At 42.1% G+C, this 17682-nt stretch overlaps 1 protein-coding gene across 1 annotated transcript; it reads left to right on the forward strand.

Annotated features, from left to right (window-relative positions):
* The first annotated feature begins 9328 nt into the window (after window positions 1-9328).
* LOC141358938 (uncharacterized) lies at window positions 9329-12963 on the forward strand. The gene is made up of 3 exons (XM_073860927.1): window positions 9329-10784; window positions 11008-12294; window positions 12382-12963. The coding sequence occupies exons 1-2, from the start codon at window positions 10410-10412 to the stop codon at window positions 12079-12081; spliced, it is 1449 nt and encodes a 482-aa protein (XP_073717028.1). The 5' UTR covers window positions 9329-10409; the 3' UTR covers window positions 12082-12294; window positions 12382-12963.
* The last annotated feature ends 4719 nt before the right edge of the window (window positions 12964-17682 follow it).

Raw genomic sequence — 17682 nt, forward strand, 5'->3', positions numbered from 1 at the left:
AAATCTCCTACTCTCTTCATGGAGGCCAATGCTAGCAGGGTCAGAGCTTTCATTGATAAAAACTTCAGACTCGCAAACTGCAAAGGCTAAATCGGAGACCTGAAGGCTTCAGCACCATGGACAGGTCTCAGGAAAAAAGAGGGAGGGCGCGAGGGGTTTAGCCTGCGAGCGCCTCTTTAAAATGTAATAATTAAATATGCTGGCCAACTGATCTGCCGTAGATAAGTGAGTGATGAGCAGAAATAGCGGCGATATCAATTTTAATGGCGGAGGGACAGCCTACCATCTAACCCATGTTAAAGATATAAAGCATAATGTTAAAGGGCATTCTCTGGGTCCTCGCGTTGCGAAGAGCACCGGGTGACGAAAAGGTTTCATTAAGCGCGTAAGCCCGTCCTGTGGACGGTGCTCGAACCGCGTCGATGGTGTTAGATACCATCCGTACATGGATATCCACAGGTCGGGGCGCGAGTGCCAAATGTGCCCCTTCCTAAGAAAGAAAGTCCTTCCTCAGGGGAATCCGCCAGGGAGGGCTGTCGCGAGGAGCATTAACTATGAAAACCAATTCTTGGTCGTCCAGTACGGACGATTAATAAAAGGCTCTCCTCGTCCTGCCTGACTTTGCACAGTGTCTGCGCAATAAAGCTCACTGGAAGGAATGCGTATTTACGCACCCCCCGCGGTCAGCTGTGTGCCAACGCATCCACGCCGAGGCTGCCCTCGGTTAGTGAATAAAATAGGCGACAGTGGGTATCGTCCGGCGACGCAAACAGATCTATCTACGCACAACCGAACTTCTTCCAAATTAGCTGGACCGTCTGGGGGTGGAGTCGCCATTCGCCGGGGGCGCAGCTCGGAAGCGCGTACCGCTGTATTGAGCGATCCCGGGATGTAAATGGCACGAAGGGACCTCAGATGCTTCTGACTCCAAAAGAGGAGATGACGAGCGAGATGCGACAGGTGACGAGAGCGCAAAACCGCCTTAACGGTAAATAACGCAACAGTCGCAAAGTTATCGGTGTCGACAAATACATCCTTCCCTCGCATCTCCATAGCGGAGCGTACAAGTCCCAGATATACAGCGCACCGCTCGCGGCAGTTGGGGTGCTATGCACACCCCAGACTGCAGGCCCGTCATACGTGGCTGAACATCCCGTGCTTAGGGCATCGCATGCTACAGAATGCCAGGAGACCCCTCAGAGGCATATCTTGTTCTATCAGAAATGCTGGGTCTACTACGGGGAAATTTAAATGACACGCAGGTGTAGTGTTTACACAATGTATGCCGGTGCGCCACGCTCTCCTCGAGACTCGATCGTAAAGCCAACGCTGAAGCGGTCTCATATGACGCAGCTCGAACAGTGTCACGGCTGCAGCATGCTGTCATATGTCCAGGAGCTTCTGAAATTGTATCAGAGGGACCGCGTACTTCCCTCGAATTAAACCGAGGCAAGTCAGAACTGACTAGTTGCGCGCTCTTGTAAAACACGCCAATTAGTTGATCGAGTCTAATTCCATACTGAGAAAAAGGATCCTCTGCACGGGGCAAAGTTGCTCTTTCCCAGTCGACCTGATGACTTAAACGAGCGAGATGCCGAAGCATTACTCTCTGTGTTCGCGCACGTCTGCCAAGAACGGGCTATTATAAGTCAACGTAAATAAAGCAGAATGCGAACAACGCTCTCTCTCTGATATTTTAATGCCGTGACTAACACTTTCATGGAGACACGGAGAGAGAGAGACAGCTCGAATGGTGTACTTAATATTAATATGCCCACCCCACGACGCAGAGCGAAAAAACGGTCTAAGGCGAGGGGAGATGGACACAAAAGTACACGTCTTACAGGTCTAAAGCTGCAACCGATCTGAATATTGAAATACGAGCCTCGGCGTTATCATCCAAAAAAGACCACCTCCGTAGAGCCGGGCGTAAATCAAATCGATCGTAACCCACCGTGTATTTCGGGTACTATGAGATAAAGGCTGGAAAAACCCTATCATCATATCATCATCTCGGTAAGAGGGACCGGCTCGATAATCCTTCGCCAGCAGGACATCGACTTATGCACGCAGTACATGTGCATCGGACACTTTCACTATAGTGAAACGAAAGCCCGAGAATTTCGGGGTTGTGCCGGTAATTGTATTTCGTAACCGAGGCGGATCGTGCGTAAAACCCAACGAAACGGGCTGGGAACTGAAGCCAAGCACCCAGGCACCGCACGAGGAGAATTAACGACACTACCGGTGTACCCGCGGCGGGGCAGCGAGGCGGGACAGGCGGGACTGCCGGTGCGTCTGCCGTGACAGCATAAGCATCTACAGTATGTGTGTGTGTGACACTGACCTGAGCCCGCTGAGGGAAACGGTCGTCCGGTCTCCTCAGCTGAGGACGCAGACTCCGACGGGTTTGCTGGTGGTCCGGTCTCCTGAGTGGAGGGCTCGGACTCCTCAGAACACCCGCTGGCGATAGAGGAGAGGTAGGGTGAGCTGGTGTGTGCCCGCTCACGGCTCTCTCGATCCTCTGGAGACCTGAAGAGGGAAGAGGAATGCACTCTGTGTGTGGTTAGTGGGCACCGGCTAAACAGCCGGTGGAACATATGCAAACCAAGAATTTTCCACCCGACCCTCTATCGGGGGAAGGAGCGAATCACCGTCTCCTGAAGAGTGATCCTCTGCCAATCCAGGTCGCCCGCTTACTGGCCACTTAAACTCCCGATCTCACGGGAAGCGGCTAAGCGGGCGGGGCGAGCTGCTGACGACCGGTTCCCCCGCGCTGCCGAGATGGGGTCCGAAGAGGGGAACGGAGGTGGTCGCCGCAGGACGCCGACGGCGAGAGGCAGACTGAGGAACCGGCGTGGTGGTTTTTACCAAGGGCAGCTCTCCTTCGCCTGGGCATGACCACAGAGATCGCCTCAGTCTGCGCAGCGGAGCTGTATGACTCCACGGCCTCGCCGAAGAGGCCGGTCTGTGAGACAGGAGCATTCAAGAAGTTGTTCTCGCCTGCGTCCGTCAGCCAGACACAGCCAAAGGTGGCGATCTTGAACCACTGTCGTGAACATCGCACGACTGAAGGTCGCGGCCTCCCTCGTAAATCCTTGGTGAACCCGTAGCAACGTTAATGCGTGCAGGGCTGAAGCCGCCTCTCCGCATGCCTGACGGACAGCGCCCGTAACCGGACGACTATCTACAAACACGGGAGGGAAGGGTTGGGTGGTCCCTGCCCTTAGCGGCTCCATTGGTGAGGGAGGTGAGGGGTGAAAGCTGAAGCTGAACGGCCGGATGGCCGCAAACCACGTCAGCTCTTCGTGCCGTCGGAAAGAAAGGCACAGGAGCAGAGGACCGAGAGGCCCGAGCAGCTCCGAAATACCAATTACGTGGGCGGTACGGTTCGGGCGGAGAGGGGTTAACCCCTCCAACTCTACCGTTACCGCCGCTCGAGCGGGCACGGCCGCCATCTCCGGAACGACTCCACTTCGGAGGAAAATTGGACACCCCTCTGATGCTGCAGAAGTGAACGGGACCAGAAGGAGGTCCAATGGATTCGGCAGACATCGTAGAACACGACTCTGCCGTCTCCACCGGAACCTCAACCGGCTGAGGATGAAAGGCCGGTAGGTGGAGGACGCATCCTCCGTCCTCCTCAGCGTAGTGATGCGAAGAGCGTCATGCGAGCGCTTGACAGCCGCACCATGGCGGTGTCAGCACTGCAAAGACGCGGACAGCATTCCCGTAGAAACGTCAGTCGTCTCCGCAATCCAAGAGGGTTATGCTCTCACAGAGAGAACAAAAACTCTCCACGAGCGCAGCCTCAGAGTGCTTGATGCCCAAGCATGAAGACAGCGCTCGTGACCGTAACTGGAACCCTTATACCTCTCACATCCAAGATCGCACGGACGAAAAGCAATCCTGAAAAGGACGCTGATCTCCGAATATACGAGAGAGTGGCTGTCTTTAAAAAGACACAGAGCTCTCACGTATCACTCTTTTAGGGAAATCACTCTTGAGGTGCTCAGCTGATGATGCGCACAGGGAAAGGCAACGCACACACTAAACTCAAAACAAAAAATATGCAGAGCAGTGGAATACTGCGAGCGTCCGCTGTGTTAGTACTGCTTGTCAATCAACTTCAGCAACCGTTCCCAGAAGAGCAGATAGTAGCTTCTCAGTCAGATAAAGCCGGCTTTCGAAGCGAAAAAAAGCTGATTTCCCTATTTGCACGTGCGCCTTATATACGCACCTGGCGGGGCGGCGCCAGCATTATGCAAATATCTCAATGCCAAGTTCATTGGCGTTTTAGTAGTATTCGAAGCAGATTGGTCTCTCTAAGCGAGCTCCCAATTCGTCGGTCACGACGTGACGTCGTAGTGACCGACTGAAAGGGAACGTGCATTTTCACATACAGGTAGGAATTATATGATTCAGACATATTTTAATCCCTTTCTTTTATTTCAGTGATATATGGCACGACAAGTTTAATTCCCTTTTTCATCAATGTAATACATTGTAAACGTATTAGTTTCGCTCGCGTCAGTATCGCGTCCTCGCTCGCGTGATCGTTTGGCGTCGGCTCTATGACAGCTGCATGATTTAAATGATTGTGAATTGACGCGAAAAAGTGTCACTTTACCTTAAATCATGCATGTGATGCCAAGTGTATTTAAATAGTCATGACTTTCAGAAATGTATGACACATTTAAAAACACAGCTTTTGCCAGAAGACTGCGTATATGCCATTTACATGATCTTCAGGTAAGAAGATACATATATCTAAATCGTATGCTTAGCTACTGTTGAACGGGAACACGATTGATTGCATTATGCTGTCAATCACTGAGGGAAATATTTTCTTTTATCATTAATTTCACAGTCTGGGTCGACAGAGGCGCGGGCGCCGCAAAATCTTTATTTTTCAATCACTCCGCAAAGAGACTTAGATAACTCTGCTGATTTTGGACTTACAGATATGATTTATACATCATTTAAAACGTTAAAGTGTCTAGTATTTTTTCTGTCCACTCCCATTAAAAACAGAATGTTGTGCTTTTCGCAAAATTAAGAAAATAAACATAATGCGCGTTTGTTCTCTCTCTTAGTGACGTCCTTTCAGAAACACGTCAGAAAAATGAGCTGTAACTTAACGAATTGTTTTCATAGAAACAAAAGATAAATGTCTACATAATGCTTGGAATGTCTGCTTTTAAATGGTGTAAGTGAAATCGAAAACAAATATTGTACTTCGTTGTTAACTGTATTAAAAGAAGGAGATGTACCGTCTCTCATGTTACTGCATTATTTATAAAGAGCCACGCCCCGCTCCATTGAAGAGAAGAACAGAGATCATCCATATTCATTAGTCAACGCCACAGTCAATGGAGACTCTGTCTCTGCAGCCATTCAGTGTTGAGTTTTAATCCGAGTGCTGAAAACATCACATCTACTTGTTTACTCGGGACTGTAACTACAGTTATCTCCAGACGCGAATGTTTTCTCTGTGCTTGCTCATACAGCAAAGGCTCAAATATTATGCAAGTCATCGTTCTCACAAAAGAATGCAATTTAAAGGCGGAGTCCATGATGTTTGAAAGCCAATGTTGATATTTGAAATCACCTAAACAAACGCGCCCCTATCCCAATAGAATCTGGAGCTTCTGTTGATAGACCCGCCCCACACATACGCAAACCGGCATTTGATTTGATTTGATTGGCTATAAGTGTGTTTTGGTAGTCGGCCCGTCTCCTTTTCCAACGCACTTTTCAAACATCATGGACTCCGCCTTTAAACGAGTAAGTTAATCGGCCATCGCTCACAGCCCAGCACCTGCACCACTGTATGCGTATCGCGCTGACAAACATACACCTGATTTTACTGCTCTGATGAAATCTAAAAGTATAATTTCTCTTATTAGAAGCTAGCCTAATGTTTGCCAGTTATTAAGATGGCGGTTGTAGTTTAAATAAAGGGTTGTGAAATAATAAGCTTTGACAAAAAACTGCATAAAACAATTTTATGTTCCATATTATAAACTTTTGGTTATGTGTACTTAAGTGAGTAGATATGGCTCTTATTTACACCTTTAAATGTAGAATAAAGCTTACTCGGGTATCTTACAATGCACTTATGTTGTTATGCAGTTTTAAAATACAAAATACAAACATGTCTGGATGTAGATAAAGCCTACTTGGTCATATTACAATGCACAACTTTTGTTGTATGCAGTTTGAAAATACATGTTTGTAGAAAAAGTATATTGTACAATGCACTTATTTTGTTGTTATGCAGTTTCAAAATACAACATGAGTATGTTTAAATGTATATGTCGTCATCATCACTGATATATCTCTGGCCCTCATGACAAACTAATTGAATAGCCCTGTCGTAGACGCTCAACACACAATCATATTCATAAATAGTAAAGAAATGAAACGATATTAGGCTATCAGTGCTGCTGTCGCTCTTTCCTATCGCTTATTTTAAAAATGAGCTTATGATCAATAAAATGCAGCTTATATCTGCTGCTTTTTGTGACGTGAACTCTGGCCTACATTAAAGGTGCAGTGTGTAATTTTTAGAAGGATCTCTTGACAGAAATGCAAAATAATATACAAAACTATATTATCAGGGGTGTATAAAGACCTTTCATATGGCTCTTATATGGCCGTTATGTTTTTATTACTTTAGAATGAGATGTTTTTATCTACATACACAGAGGGTCCCCTTACATGGAAGTCGGCATTTTGTGCCACCATGTTTCTACAGTCTTAATGGACAAAATCATGACATGTTTGTCCTGTGGTGGCTACCGTAGCTTCTCTATGCATTTCAAAAGCGAGGGGTGAGCTGTGAACTGAGCTTTTGGTTGCAATTTGGAACCTCACCACTAGATGCCGCTAAAATTTACACACTGCACCTTTAAGTCTCATGTTTTTAAGATTATCTTAAGTACTAAAGGATTTTTGGTATATTATGTACAAAATTAGTGTGTGAAAATATGGCACTTTAAAGGGATTGTTCACTCAAAAATTAAAATAATTTAAATTACAATTCTAAAAAAAATGTAATAAGAAAACACTGAGGGCTTGACATTAACTTTTTGAGGAACTTGTCCTTCGGACAAGTAAATTTGTGTTTCACTTGTCCATGCACAAAAGTCACTTGTCCGGGTAAAGTTTTATAATATAATGTATTTTTTGTGTTTTGATAATCAGTGGCAGAGCAAGGGATTTTTCATTGAGGAGTCGGACAACTAATTTTTTCTTACACTTGTCCTACAAAAAATCCACTTGTCCCGGACAAGCGGACAAGTCTTAATGTCGAACCCTGAACATGTGCAGCACAGCCGTTATAGTTGGTTCTAGGCTAGCTAGCTATCCCTGTATTTACATAAAATGGTCTGTGCTAAGCCCCGGATGTCCTTAAATGCTGGAAGCACCCCTGGTTACAAGCCTGTATACCAGGGGTGCCCAACCCTGTTCCTGGAGGGCTACTGTCCTGCAGATTTTAGCTCCAACCCCAATCAAACACAGCTGAAGCAGCTAATCAAGGTGTTCAGGGTTGCTTGATAATTACAGACAGGTGTGTTGGAGCTGGGTTGGAACCGAAGTCTGCAGGACGGTAGCCCTCCAGGAGCAGGGTTGGTCACCCCTGCTGTATACATTTCTGTGTGTGTGTGTGTGTGTGTGTGTGTGTGTGTGTGTCAGGAATGCTTTCACGTATTGAAACCAAACTTTGTACATGAACTTGGGACTCCAATGCGAGGATGCACAAGATAAAAAACATTCTAAAATTTTACATTTCACAAATCACGTTAGTGACCGCACCAGAGCAAGCACACTTTTGCGGTTCCTCCGGAAGTGCATTTTCTAGTTCAAGCTGTGATCACTGGTAGTAAACACCAGAACAGAGATTTACCGAGCAGTAAACACATAAAGGCTTGAAGGAATGAACAATTACAATTATGATTCTAATTGACGTTATTTACTTTCACAACAACGTTTGGCATACGTTTCCCCTCATGAGCTTCAAGAAATGACTTTATAAATATAATTACTTTGACCCGTGATACGTGATGCTAAACGGCTAACATTCCAATGCCGACCGGCAGCATGGGCATGTTGTCAGACTGATAATATCATATTTATGTAACACCTCACACAATCTTTGTAAATATAATTATTTTGACCCGTGATACGCGATGCTAAACGGCTAACATTCCGATGCCGACCGGCAGCATCAGCATGTAGTCAGATTATAATACTATTTATGTAACACCTCACACAATCTTTGTAAATATAATTATTTTGACCCGTGATACGCGATGCTAAACGGCTAACATTCCGATGCCGACCGGCAGCATCAGCATGTAGTCAGATTATAATACTATTTATGTAACACCTCACACAATCTTAGTAAATATAATTACTTTGACCCGTGATATGCGATGCTAAACGGCTAACATTCCGATGCCGAACGACAGCATGTACTGTACTCATAAAAAGATATTTATGTAACACCTCACACAATAAAAGTATAAATAAGTGCGTACCTGTTCAACAAAAGTCTGCCGTGTCGGCGTCGGTTTTCAGCCCCAAATCTCCCTGAAGCTTCCTCCAACGGTCAATGGCGGACCATATATTGATTCTACTTAGAGTCCAGCGTTTTTCAAATTTTTTTAACCTCTGCTCTTTCTTCAACAGACTTCCTTTTTCTTCCAACCTTTACTGTAGGGACAAGCAGGGGCTGCTTGCTGCTGTCGTTTAGTTTTTTTTCCATTAGTGAGAAGTTGCTGCTTCGCTAGCTACCATACACTGACACAAATTTCATGTCGCAGGCAGGAGAGGGGCGGGGTGGTGTGCGATGGGGTGGAGACGCGAGCACGAGGTGCCGGACAGTTTACATTGGTCAACTTATCTGCTACCATACACCCAATAGACTGAATGGATTTTTTTAATTCTTTTTTCTCTTCATATTGTTAGGATATTACTGTAGAACCATAACCAGCATCTAAACGAGGTTATTAATAATGAACAATCTTTGAAATCGTAGACCATAGCTTTAACACTTTAGAGGCTTTATAAATAAAATTTATTTTTAAGTCTAGGAATAAGAGTAAAATGACGTCATTCTTAGAATTTTGACACACTTAAAGTGCCCATATTATGTGTTATTTTGTGTCTCTGATGCTCCCACACGCATACAAACTTGGAAAAAAATCCATCCATGCTGTTTTGAGTGAGATACAGGTTTCTGAATGTCCTCTGCCTTGAGTGTCATATTGTGCGAGTTCAAACTCAGCTCCGTTGTTACGTAACAAAGCGTTTCGTCACATTCAGTTTGAATTTTACCGCCCACCACCCCACTCGCATGTCTCCACCCACCAGGGAGCTAGAGAGAGCACAGAGCAGTCAGTCACTTTGCTGTTACTCTCTGTGCTGTTATCATGTCTCACTGAAATAACAGCCAGGGATGTGATTTTTCCGTATAAATAAGGATTTCCGTATTTTCTGACCTTGGTTGGATGACCCGTCTGAATCGCGTAAATCCGATGAGTTTTTTTTTTAGATGGGGGGGGTAATCACGCGTGTGTTGTATGCCCGTGTTGTTGCAAGTGCTGTCTCAGTATGCCTGCGTTGTCTGTATGCGCGCGCTGTTTTTGTGCGCGAGCTTCGCCGTCATCCAACATGGATCCCAGACGTTTTCTGTGTTCTACGTCATACACATGCTCGTGGAGGATGCGCAGAGCGACTACATTCGGAACGTAATTCGGGATCCAAGTAAGTCATCAGTCCAGAGTATAAACATAAAAGTTTGAAAAAACATACTACTGTACAATTCTGAGTCGTCAATGATATTAATTATAGCAACATGGCATTTTATACATAGACTGACATTGTGAAGTGGCCTAAAAGAAGTTTTAGTTCCACGATTTAAATGATTGAAATAATACAAACGATGGACATACTCCTCGCTTGTAAGGCACATTGATCTACCGCTGTAAATACATAAATGTGAAAGTTAAAACAGCTAATTATTGCATTGAATATTGTTAATACATGTGGATTAATGCAGGGTTATATGAATTTGCGGACCGTGCCATCTAGCGGCTCTTTGAGGAACTCCCATGAGCCTACAGTTCAGTTTTACGTTTACAGATTTTTGCAAAATAAAATGATTCCAGATGTAAAGTAGTAAAAGGGGCGTGCCACTTGTTACAGCTTTGCACAGTTATCAACACATTTAATTAAACATTGTTAATTAATTATAATCGTGTGTATTTTTGTGTATACTTGTGTGGCCTGATAAATGTTTATGAAATATTTGTTTTAGGTAGATTAGTTCATAGGATGTTGATTTATAATGTCATTTATTTTTATTATTGTTTGTTTTCAGCAAGCCACAAATTGGAGAGATGTCCAGGATAGATGTAAACAGCCCTGAAGTAAAGACAATTGATAAGGGGGTAAAAAATCGTTTTAAATGGAGTTGGTTGCAGGAGAGTGTCCAGGTTGAAGGGTGCACCCTTTCACTGAATTGTTTCAGTAAAATCAGTGAACCAGGCAAGGCAATTTGCAACATATGTAACCAACCTATTAATTATGGAGCAAATGGTAAGACTGCATTGCGGAAACACATGGAGCATCCAAAGCACATTAATAAATGGAAAATCCAACAGCAAAACATGCGCATCGAAATAACGCCTACAGATAACACTATTGTTGCAGCTCCTCACAGCGAACATCCAAGGTCGATTCCTCCTCTGTGTGACCGTGTTGCCCAGAATCAAGTGAGTTTTTTATTTATTTAATTCTTACATTGTAAATGCATATAATAACCAAAATAGACTGGTGGACAATTCGGAACATGATTAGACATAATAAAATTAAAAAACAAGTTTCATAGGTTTTATAATGATGTAAACTGTTCAAAAATGTGGTTATGATGTTACACTTTTAGGAGAGTACTGCTTGTTAAGGTTAATTTAAACTATTATTATAATCATCTTTCAGGCACTTGTACTTGGATTTGTTGCAGAAAATTCTCTTCCTCTGTCAGTGGCACCAGGAATTATTGAACTGGCACAGAAGTTGGCTAAAGATCCTAAAGCTCTTAGTGAGCTTTCAATGGACAGGACATCTGCATCATACAAGCTTACACATGGTGTAAAGAAGACTATACAAGATGAAATACTTCAGGAAATAAGAAATGTCCCTTTCTCACTCAACATTGATGAGGCCACTAGCAAGACAAATAAAAGGGTATTAGGGGTGCTTGTTAGTTACTGGTCCCAGAAAAATGAGAGGATGGTGGTACAACACCTTGCAGCACTGGAACTCATAACATCAGAGTCTCTGTTCACTGCACTCGGTGGACTTTTTACAAGAATGGCTCTCCCATGGGAAAATCTAGTGTCCATTCTTATGGACTCCTGTGCTGTTATGCGAGGCTCTAAAAGTGGCTTGGAGAAGAAAATCAGAGATCGCCGTGCCCCTCACCTCCTTGACATTGATGGTGATTCATGTCATCACCTTCATAATGCCAGTAAGAAACTATATAGCACTTTTGAGTCCTGGGTTGAAGATCTACTTACAGACTTGCACACAGACCACAAATGGTCAGCTGATATGAAGGAAGGCCTCAAAGAAATTAGCAGCATACTTGGAATCAGATTTTCACGTCCTGAGTGCTATATTCCACATAGATGGCTCTCAGTTTTGGATGTCAGTCTGGAAACATTGTGCATGTGGGATGCTTTAGTTTTGTTTTACTATGCCTTCTTGGACAAGGAGGATAAAAGTGTGTATGAAGATGTTGTCAACGGCATATTACAAAAGCTGCATGTACAAGAAGCAGGCAGGACTCGAATAAAAGAGTTGTGGAAGGAGTTGGAAAACCGATATAAGCACTTTACAACTGAGGGGAAGTTAAGAAAGGCCAGACTTTGCAAGAAGGTAAGATTAATGTTGTTTAAAATACATATAACTTACTTTTTTGTTTTTAACCAAAATTTAACAAGTATAGGTATTGGTTGCCGTGCTAAAAGATCAACTTGGGAAGGACCACCCTGTTACCAAGACTTTTAGAATGAAGGTAATCCAGGCCTATGTTAGCTGTGCATGTTGTCTCCAATCGAAACTGCCACTTGACAGTTCAACCCTCAGAGCATTATCATGCTTGGACCCAGATGCCCGTGGACATCATCAAATTCTTCCTTTCTTCCAAAAGTTGCCAGACATGTTTCCATTTGTGAAACTTAGTTGCAAAGAAAAAGCTGATTTTCAACAAGAAACACACAGGTTTGTCATGGTTGCCTATTTACATATCACCTGTTTGATATACATGCAATTGGAATTTTCATGCATACAATATTTTTCTCATTGTAGATATGCAAGTGACATGACCTTGCCTCAGATGGCAGAGAAGGCAAGAGTGGATTCTTGGTGGAACATTGTAAGGAAGACTGAAAGATACCCAGTACTCTGCAAGCTTGCACTCTCAGCACTTCGCCCTTTTCATGGGCCACAGGTGGAAACGGCATTTAGCATAATGTCCAATATCATGCAAGCTAAATAATCCAACCTTAGTGTGGAGACATACGAGTCGTATCAAGCTGTAAAATATAACCTGAAGGCCATCCAGGTGTCAGCAATTGAACACTACTCGAGGAACATGAAGGAGAGTCCTGTCAATGTGCCACTTTGTAGAAACGTGAAACTCTCAAGCCAGAGGTACAGAGCTCTCCTCAGAGAAAAACAAAAGAAGAACATGCAGCCATACCACTCACTCAAAAAACCTGATAGCAAGAAAAAGGCAAAAGATGCCATTGTTGCAGCCAGTCAGAGATCAAGACGGGAATACCTGAAAATACGTTCAAAAGCACTTAAGTTTGCAGTCAAGCCTAAATAATATGTGAAATGGTCTTAATTGATAACATGTAATTGTTCATTAAATATGTTCAAAATGGATCTAATAAACAACATTTCTATTATTACTGTTGTCCTTCTTTTTAAATTCGAAAAAATATTTTTTATGGAGTGGTGCGAGTTAATGTTGTTTCGTGGGGGGTGGGGTGTTGGGGGGGTGTTCGGCCTACCTTCCTTCTTTTTTGTCCTTGGCCAATCACATGCCTGAACAGCGCTATTTGGATATTATGGATTATACTCCCGCCTACTTTTAAAAACAAAGTTTTAACGCGTGGTTATTGGAACCCGGAGTAATCTTATATACAGTGTGTTACGACGCAAATAGTCCTCAGATTGTAGGCGATAAGACCTTCATGCGAAGGCTGATGTAAACAATAGACTATGGCCCTCATTTATCAAAAGTGCGTACACAAAATTTCCAGCGTACACCTGGCGTACACCCAAAACCACGGTGACTTTGAGATTTATCAATATGGACGTTGGCGTACGGCACGCTCAAATCCTATGCCAGCTCAGGAGGTGGTGTACGCACGTTTTGAAATGTACAGAAAAAAAATCCTAACACAACAAAACGCACTGAAAAACTAAAATAGTATGATATATTTAGACCCACTGTAAAAAAAACAACAGTATTTATAAACTTAAGTGGTTTTTTTGCAACATGAACTTCAAGGTTTAATTTGTGTGACTTTACCAAAGCATTTGATTTGTATGCATATGTATTCCTTAAGTTGCTTGCCGTTTCAAGAAGGCAAGAGCACGTGAGCGGATCGGAGCGTTGAGCGGTGCGGTAATATTACCATCAGAGCGCCTTTTTCCGAAAATACGTCTAGCAATAAGTTATGGAATTCAAGCCTTATACATAAATGTAAGGTAAAAATCAAAGTTAAGATTGGACAGGAAGAAAATATTGAAAGGGACTGCGAAGAGACTGTAAAAGTTAGCAAATATTCATCCTGGAATCTGAAGCGGCAAATTGCAAGAAAGCACAAGGATGTGCTACAAAAACATGGTAATAATGCATCAAAAGGTAAGCTAGTTACATACCATTCGATGATAAATAAATAGCTACACATGGTAAGGTAAAATGCTTGTGCTGAATGGAGCCATAAATCCGATCATGATGACATGCGGACAAAATCATGGCCACGAATTATCTTTTATGCTACATTATGGACACTTCTTTTTCTTATTTAGTCTAAAGTATGGCCATAAATATAAAATTCGTTCCCAATATTCAACAGTTTGTTCCCTGAAATTAATTATTACAATATTTCGTAATTACTATTACAATTATTATTACTTCAAATTATGAATTAGCCTAGTAAAACATGTGGATGTCATGGAATCAAATTGTTAATTTGAATTATATCCGGAGCTCCGTATCAAACGGGATCTTAGCTAACAAACAACTGTATGTAAATACAGAAAAACACACTACAAAAGTTACTACATCATTTTAAAATATTATTTTAAAAAAACTTAACCAAATCATTAAGCAGACATATAATTTAGATGTAGGCAACAGTAAATAATAATAATAATAAATAATTATTCTTCTAAATATCAAAAGCGGCATTAATAATAAAAATAATAATAAAATATTACAAATTGTCATGCAATTATTAATGTGTCTTTAATCCCACTCTTTTAACTCCGAAATAAAACAATTTTGTTTCTTTCCACTTCCCCGGTTTCTCTTCTTTGCCGTCTTTCGTGTGTCAATGGCGTAAAATGAGGGCGTGGGGGAGGTGGAGATTTGAATTTATATGGGCTTGTTATTCTACTGACGATCGTTTTCAGCCGCGGCATTTATGAAGGGCAGGTATTGCTTACACCTGAATTTCAGAGGTACGCACAGTTTCATAAATCAGGCGGTGAGAGGAGTGTAAGCAAAATCTTATGCCAACATATACGCCCGTTTTTACGCAAGAATGATAAATGAGGGCCTATGTATCTATATTTCACGGATTATACGCATTTGTGGACAAAAATGGTCATTGGATGTATTTTATTGGACTTTCATGGATCATTCACACATCTGAAACAGACTGGATTCGATTCGCGATCGTTGTATCAACACAAAAGGGAAGAAGTCACGTTATATTTTCCATGTTCTCATCTTCTGTCACAAAATACTACATTTATGATTCTAGAGCTAAAAGTTTTTTGTCAAACTAACCGAGACCGGCCCTTACGCCCCAGCTTTTCTTACGAGGCTAACCCCTGAGCCTCTAATAACTTTACGGTCCAGACCTCCCGGTAGCTTCTAGCAATTAGCACGCGGCCCACAAGCAGTATACATCCCCCGCCGGGTCTTAATTTCTGTAATTTGCGAAAATAATGCATTTGAAAATGTTTATAACGGGAATATGTTAGTATTGTCCAGGGAAAATGAGTGTATTGTTGAGACTGCTACATCACAATTTACGCTGGAATCTTTGTGTGTCATGATGAGTTTGACACACTGAGACCGAGCCTTACCGCCCCGGCTTTTCTGACGAGGCTAACCCCCGAGCCTCTAATAACTTTACGGTCCGGACCTCCCGCTAGCTTCTAGCATTTAGCACGCGGTCCACAAGCAGTATACATCCCCCGCGGGGTCTTAATTTCTGTAATTTGCTAAAATAATGCGTTGGAAAATGTTTATAACGGGAATATGTTAGCATTGTCCAGGGAAAACGAGTGTATTGTTGAGACTGCTACATCACAATTTACGCTGGAATCTTTGTGTGTCATGATGAGTTTGACACACCGCTTTTCTGACGAGGCTAACCCCCGAGCAGAGGTGGGTAGAGTACCCAAAATCTGTACTCAAGTAAAAGTACAAGTACTTCTACAAAAATGTACTCAAGTAAAAGTATCAATCTAATTATTTACTTGAGTATGAGTAAAAAAGTATTAGATGAAAAAACTACTCAAGTAGTTAGTTACTCGTTACTTCCGATACCACTGAGCACGCGCACGGGCACATGACGTTAGTAGTGGGGCGTGATCAAAGGAGCAGCAGCTCATAAATATGTAATGACTAGCTCAAAACGGCACAATCTGAAATGCCCTGAAACAGAAGCTCCTAGAGATGGGTAAAAATCTTTTCCTACAAGCTATTTTGAGCAAACAACTTTTGAAACATGCTTTATGGAACTCATACACCTATATAACTTGTGGAAAAGCAGTCATAATATGGGCACTTTAAGACTAAAATTTTACTCTGAACAGCTTTATACATACGGGCCCTGGGCCCGTATGTATGAAACATCTCAGAAATGCTCTTAAGAATAGTCTTAAGCTATGACTTAAGTGTCAAAAAATTCTTAGTAAGGAGTAGGACCAGTCTGAGAGTAGAAGACGTTTATAAAGAAGCTGAAAGCAACTTTCAGTAAAGTGTAAGACTCATTCTTAAGTGCTGACTTAAGTGCCGCAAACTGAGGACTACAATGATTTCAACACAAAATGGCCGCCCTTAACCTCTGAATCAGCCAATAGAAAGCCGGCAATGTTATACAGCCACAGCAGCATGTGACACCATACATTTATTTTATTTAAGAAGGGACAATGCACAAAATTAACATTAACCTTGTATAAAAACAAGAAGAGATGCCTTGTGCCAGGTTGTAGCACAGTGCTACTTTTCCGCCTGTAGTTATGAATCATGAAGACATTCAAATTATATTAGTATTTAAATATTTTAATTTTAATTTGCTTCACGAAACATTTAACAATATTACAAATAAGTACATGCATTTATTTTACATGATTTTGCACCATTTTTATTAAGTTTCAACATGTTAATGAAATATACAAATGTAATGCTATTTAAAAAATGAATCATTTTGATTTCACTCACAAGCTGTTTATAAAGAAAAGTGTTTGCAAACACTTAGATAAAAAATACTTTAATAATCAAGCCTGAACAAGATGATCAAGTTAAGTTGGATTTCTTCACTTAAACACAATTGTAATTTTTGCCATCTTTGTCACTTTCCCCTTTGGCTTGCTCAATGCTAACATTGCTTACATTATGTTTTGGATCAGGGTTGTATACTATATTAATATCACTTTACATGTTATAGTGTCACTGCAATCTTGTAGATACTTCACATTTTTTATTGTAGATTTTATTTACATTTTATGGTATTTTATTATCAGAAACTGTAAAATGTAAAAGTGGCTCTACTTAAAAACTTACTTCAATTGGTAACACCTAATATTTAAACATTTTTAACTTTAATTATTTCACTTAAACTGAGAAATTTAAGTTGAAAAAACATTACATTTTTAGGCATTACCCAGCAAACAATGACCTGGCGGTCCGCCGGCGGTTTTTGGGCGGCACGAAGTCAGCGGCTTGACGCGGTCGGACCACCGTCGGGGCACCCTCGGCAAACCGACCAACGTAAAAAAGCTATCAGTCTGCCGGCGTTTCTTGGGTCGCAAGCCACCAGCGGCTTGCCGCTGCTGGACCACCGTTGGTACACCAGTGGCAAACCGCTAGGTTTCTACTGAAACTAAGAATTATAATAATCTTAAGAAAATACATGAAAAACAACATGAGACTGCATATAGGGCTTATTTAACGAAATACATACATATTTTTTAAATATTTCAGTTTAAAAGAATTTAAAGGATAGAATAAAAAATGAGAGATATACATATAAGTGTTTAATTAAGCAATATCGCTCGAGTAGGAGTGTGATATAGCTCTATATCATCACGGCTGTGATTAGGCCAGAGGCACGAGGCCGCAGGCCGAGTGCCGGA

The sequence above is a fragment of the Misgurnus anguillicaudatus genome, chromosome 22, assembly GCF_027580225.2.
Source record: "Misgurnus anguillicaudatus chromosome 22, ASM2758022v2, whole genome shotgun sequence".
In the NCBI taxonomy this organism is placed as follows: Eukaryota; Metazoa; Chordata; class Actinopteri; order Cypriniformes; family Cobitidae; genus Misgurnus; species Misgurnus anguillicaudatus.

What these genes read in the sequence shown, in the direction of transcription:
- LOC141358938 (XM_073860927.1), top strand. Translation starts at nt 10,410, where the DNA reads ATGTCCAGGATAGATGTAAACAGCCCTGAAGTAAAGACAATTGATAAG. An exon ending in ACCGTGTTGCCCAGAATCAA is followed by an intron (nt 10,785 to 11,007) that starts GTGAGTTTTTTA and finishes ATCATCTTTCAG; the next exon opens with GCACTTGTACTTGGATTTGT.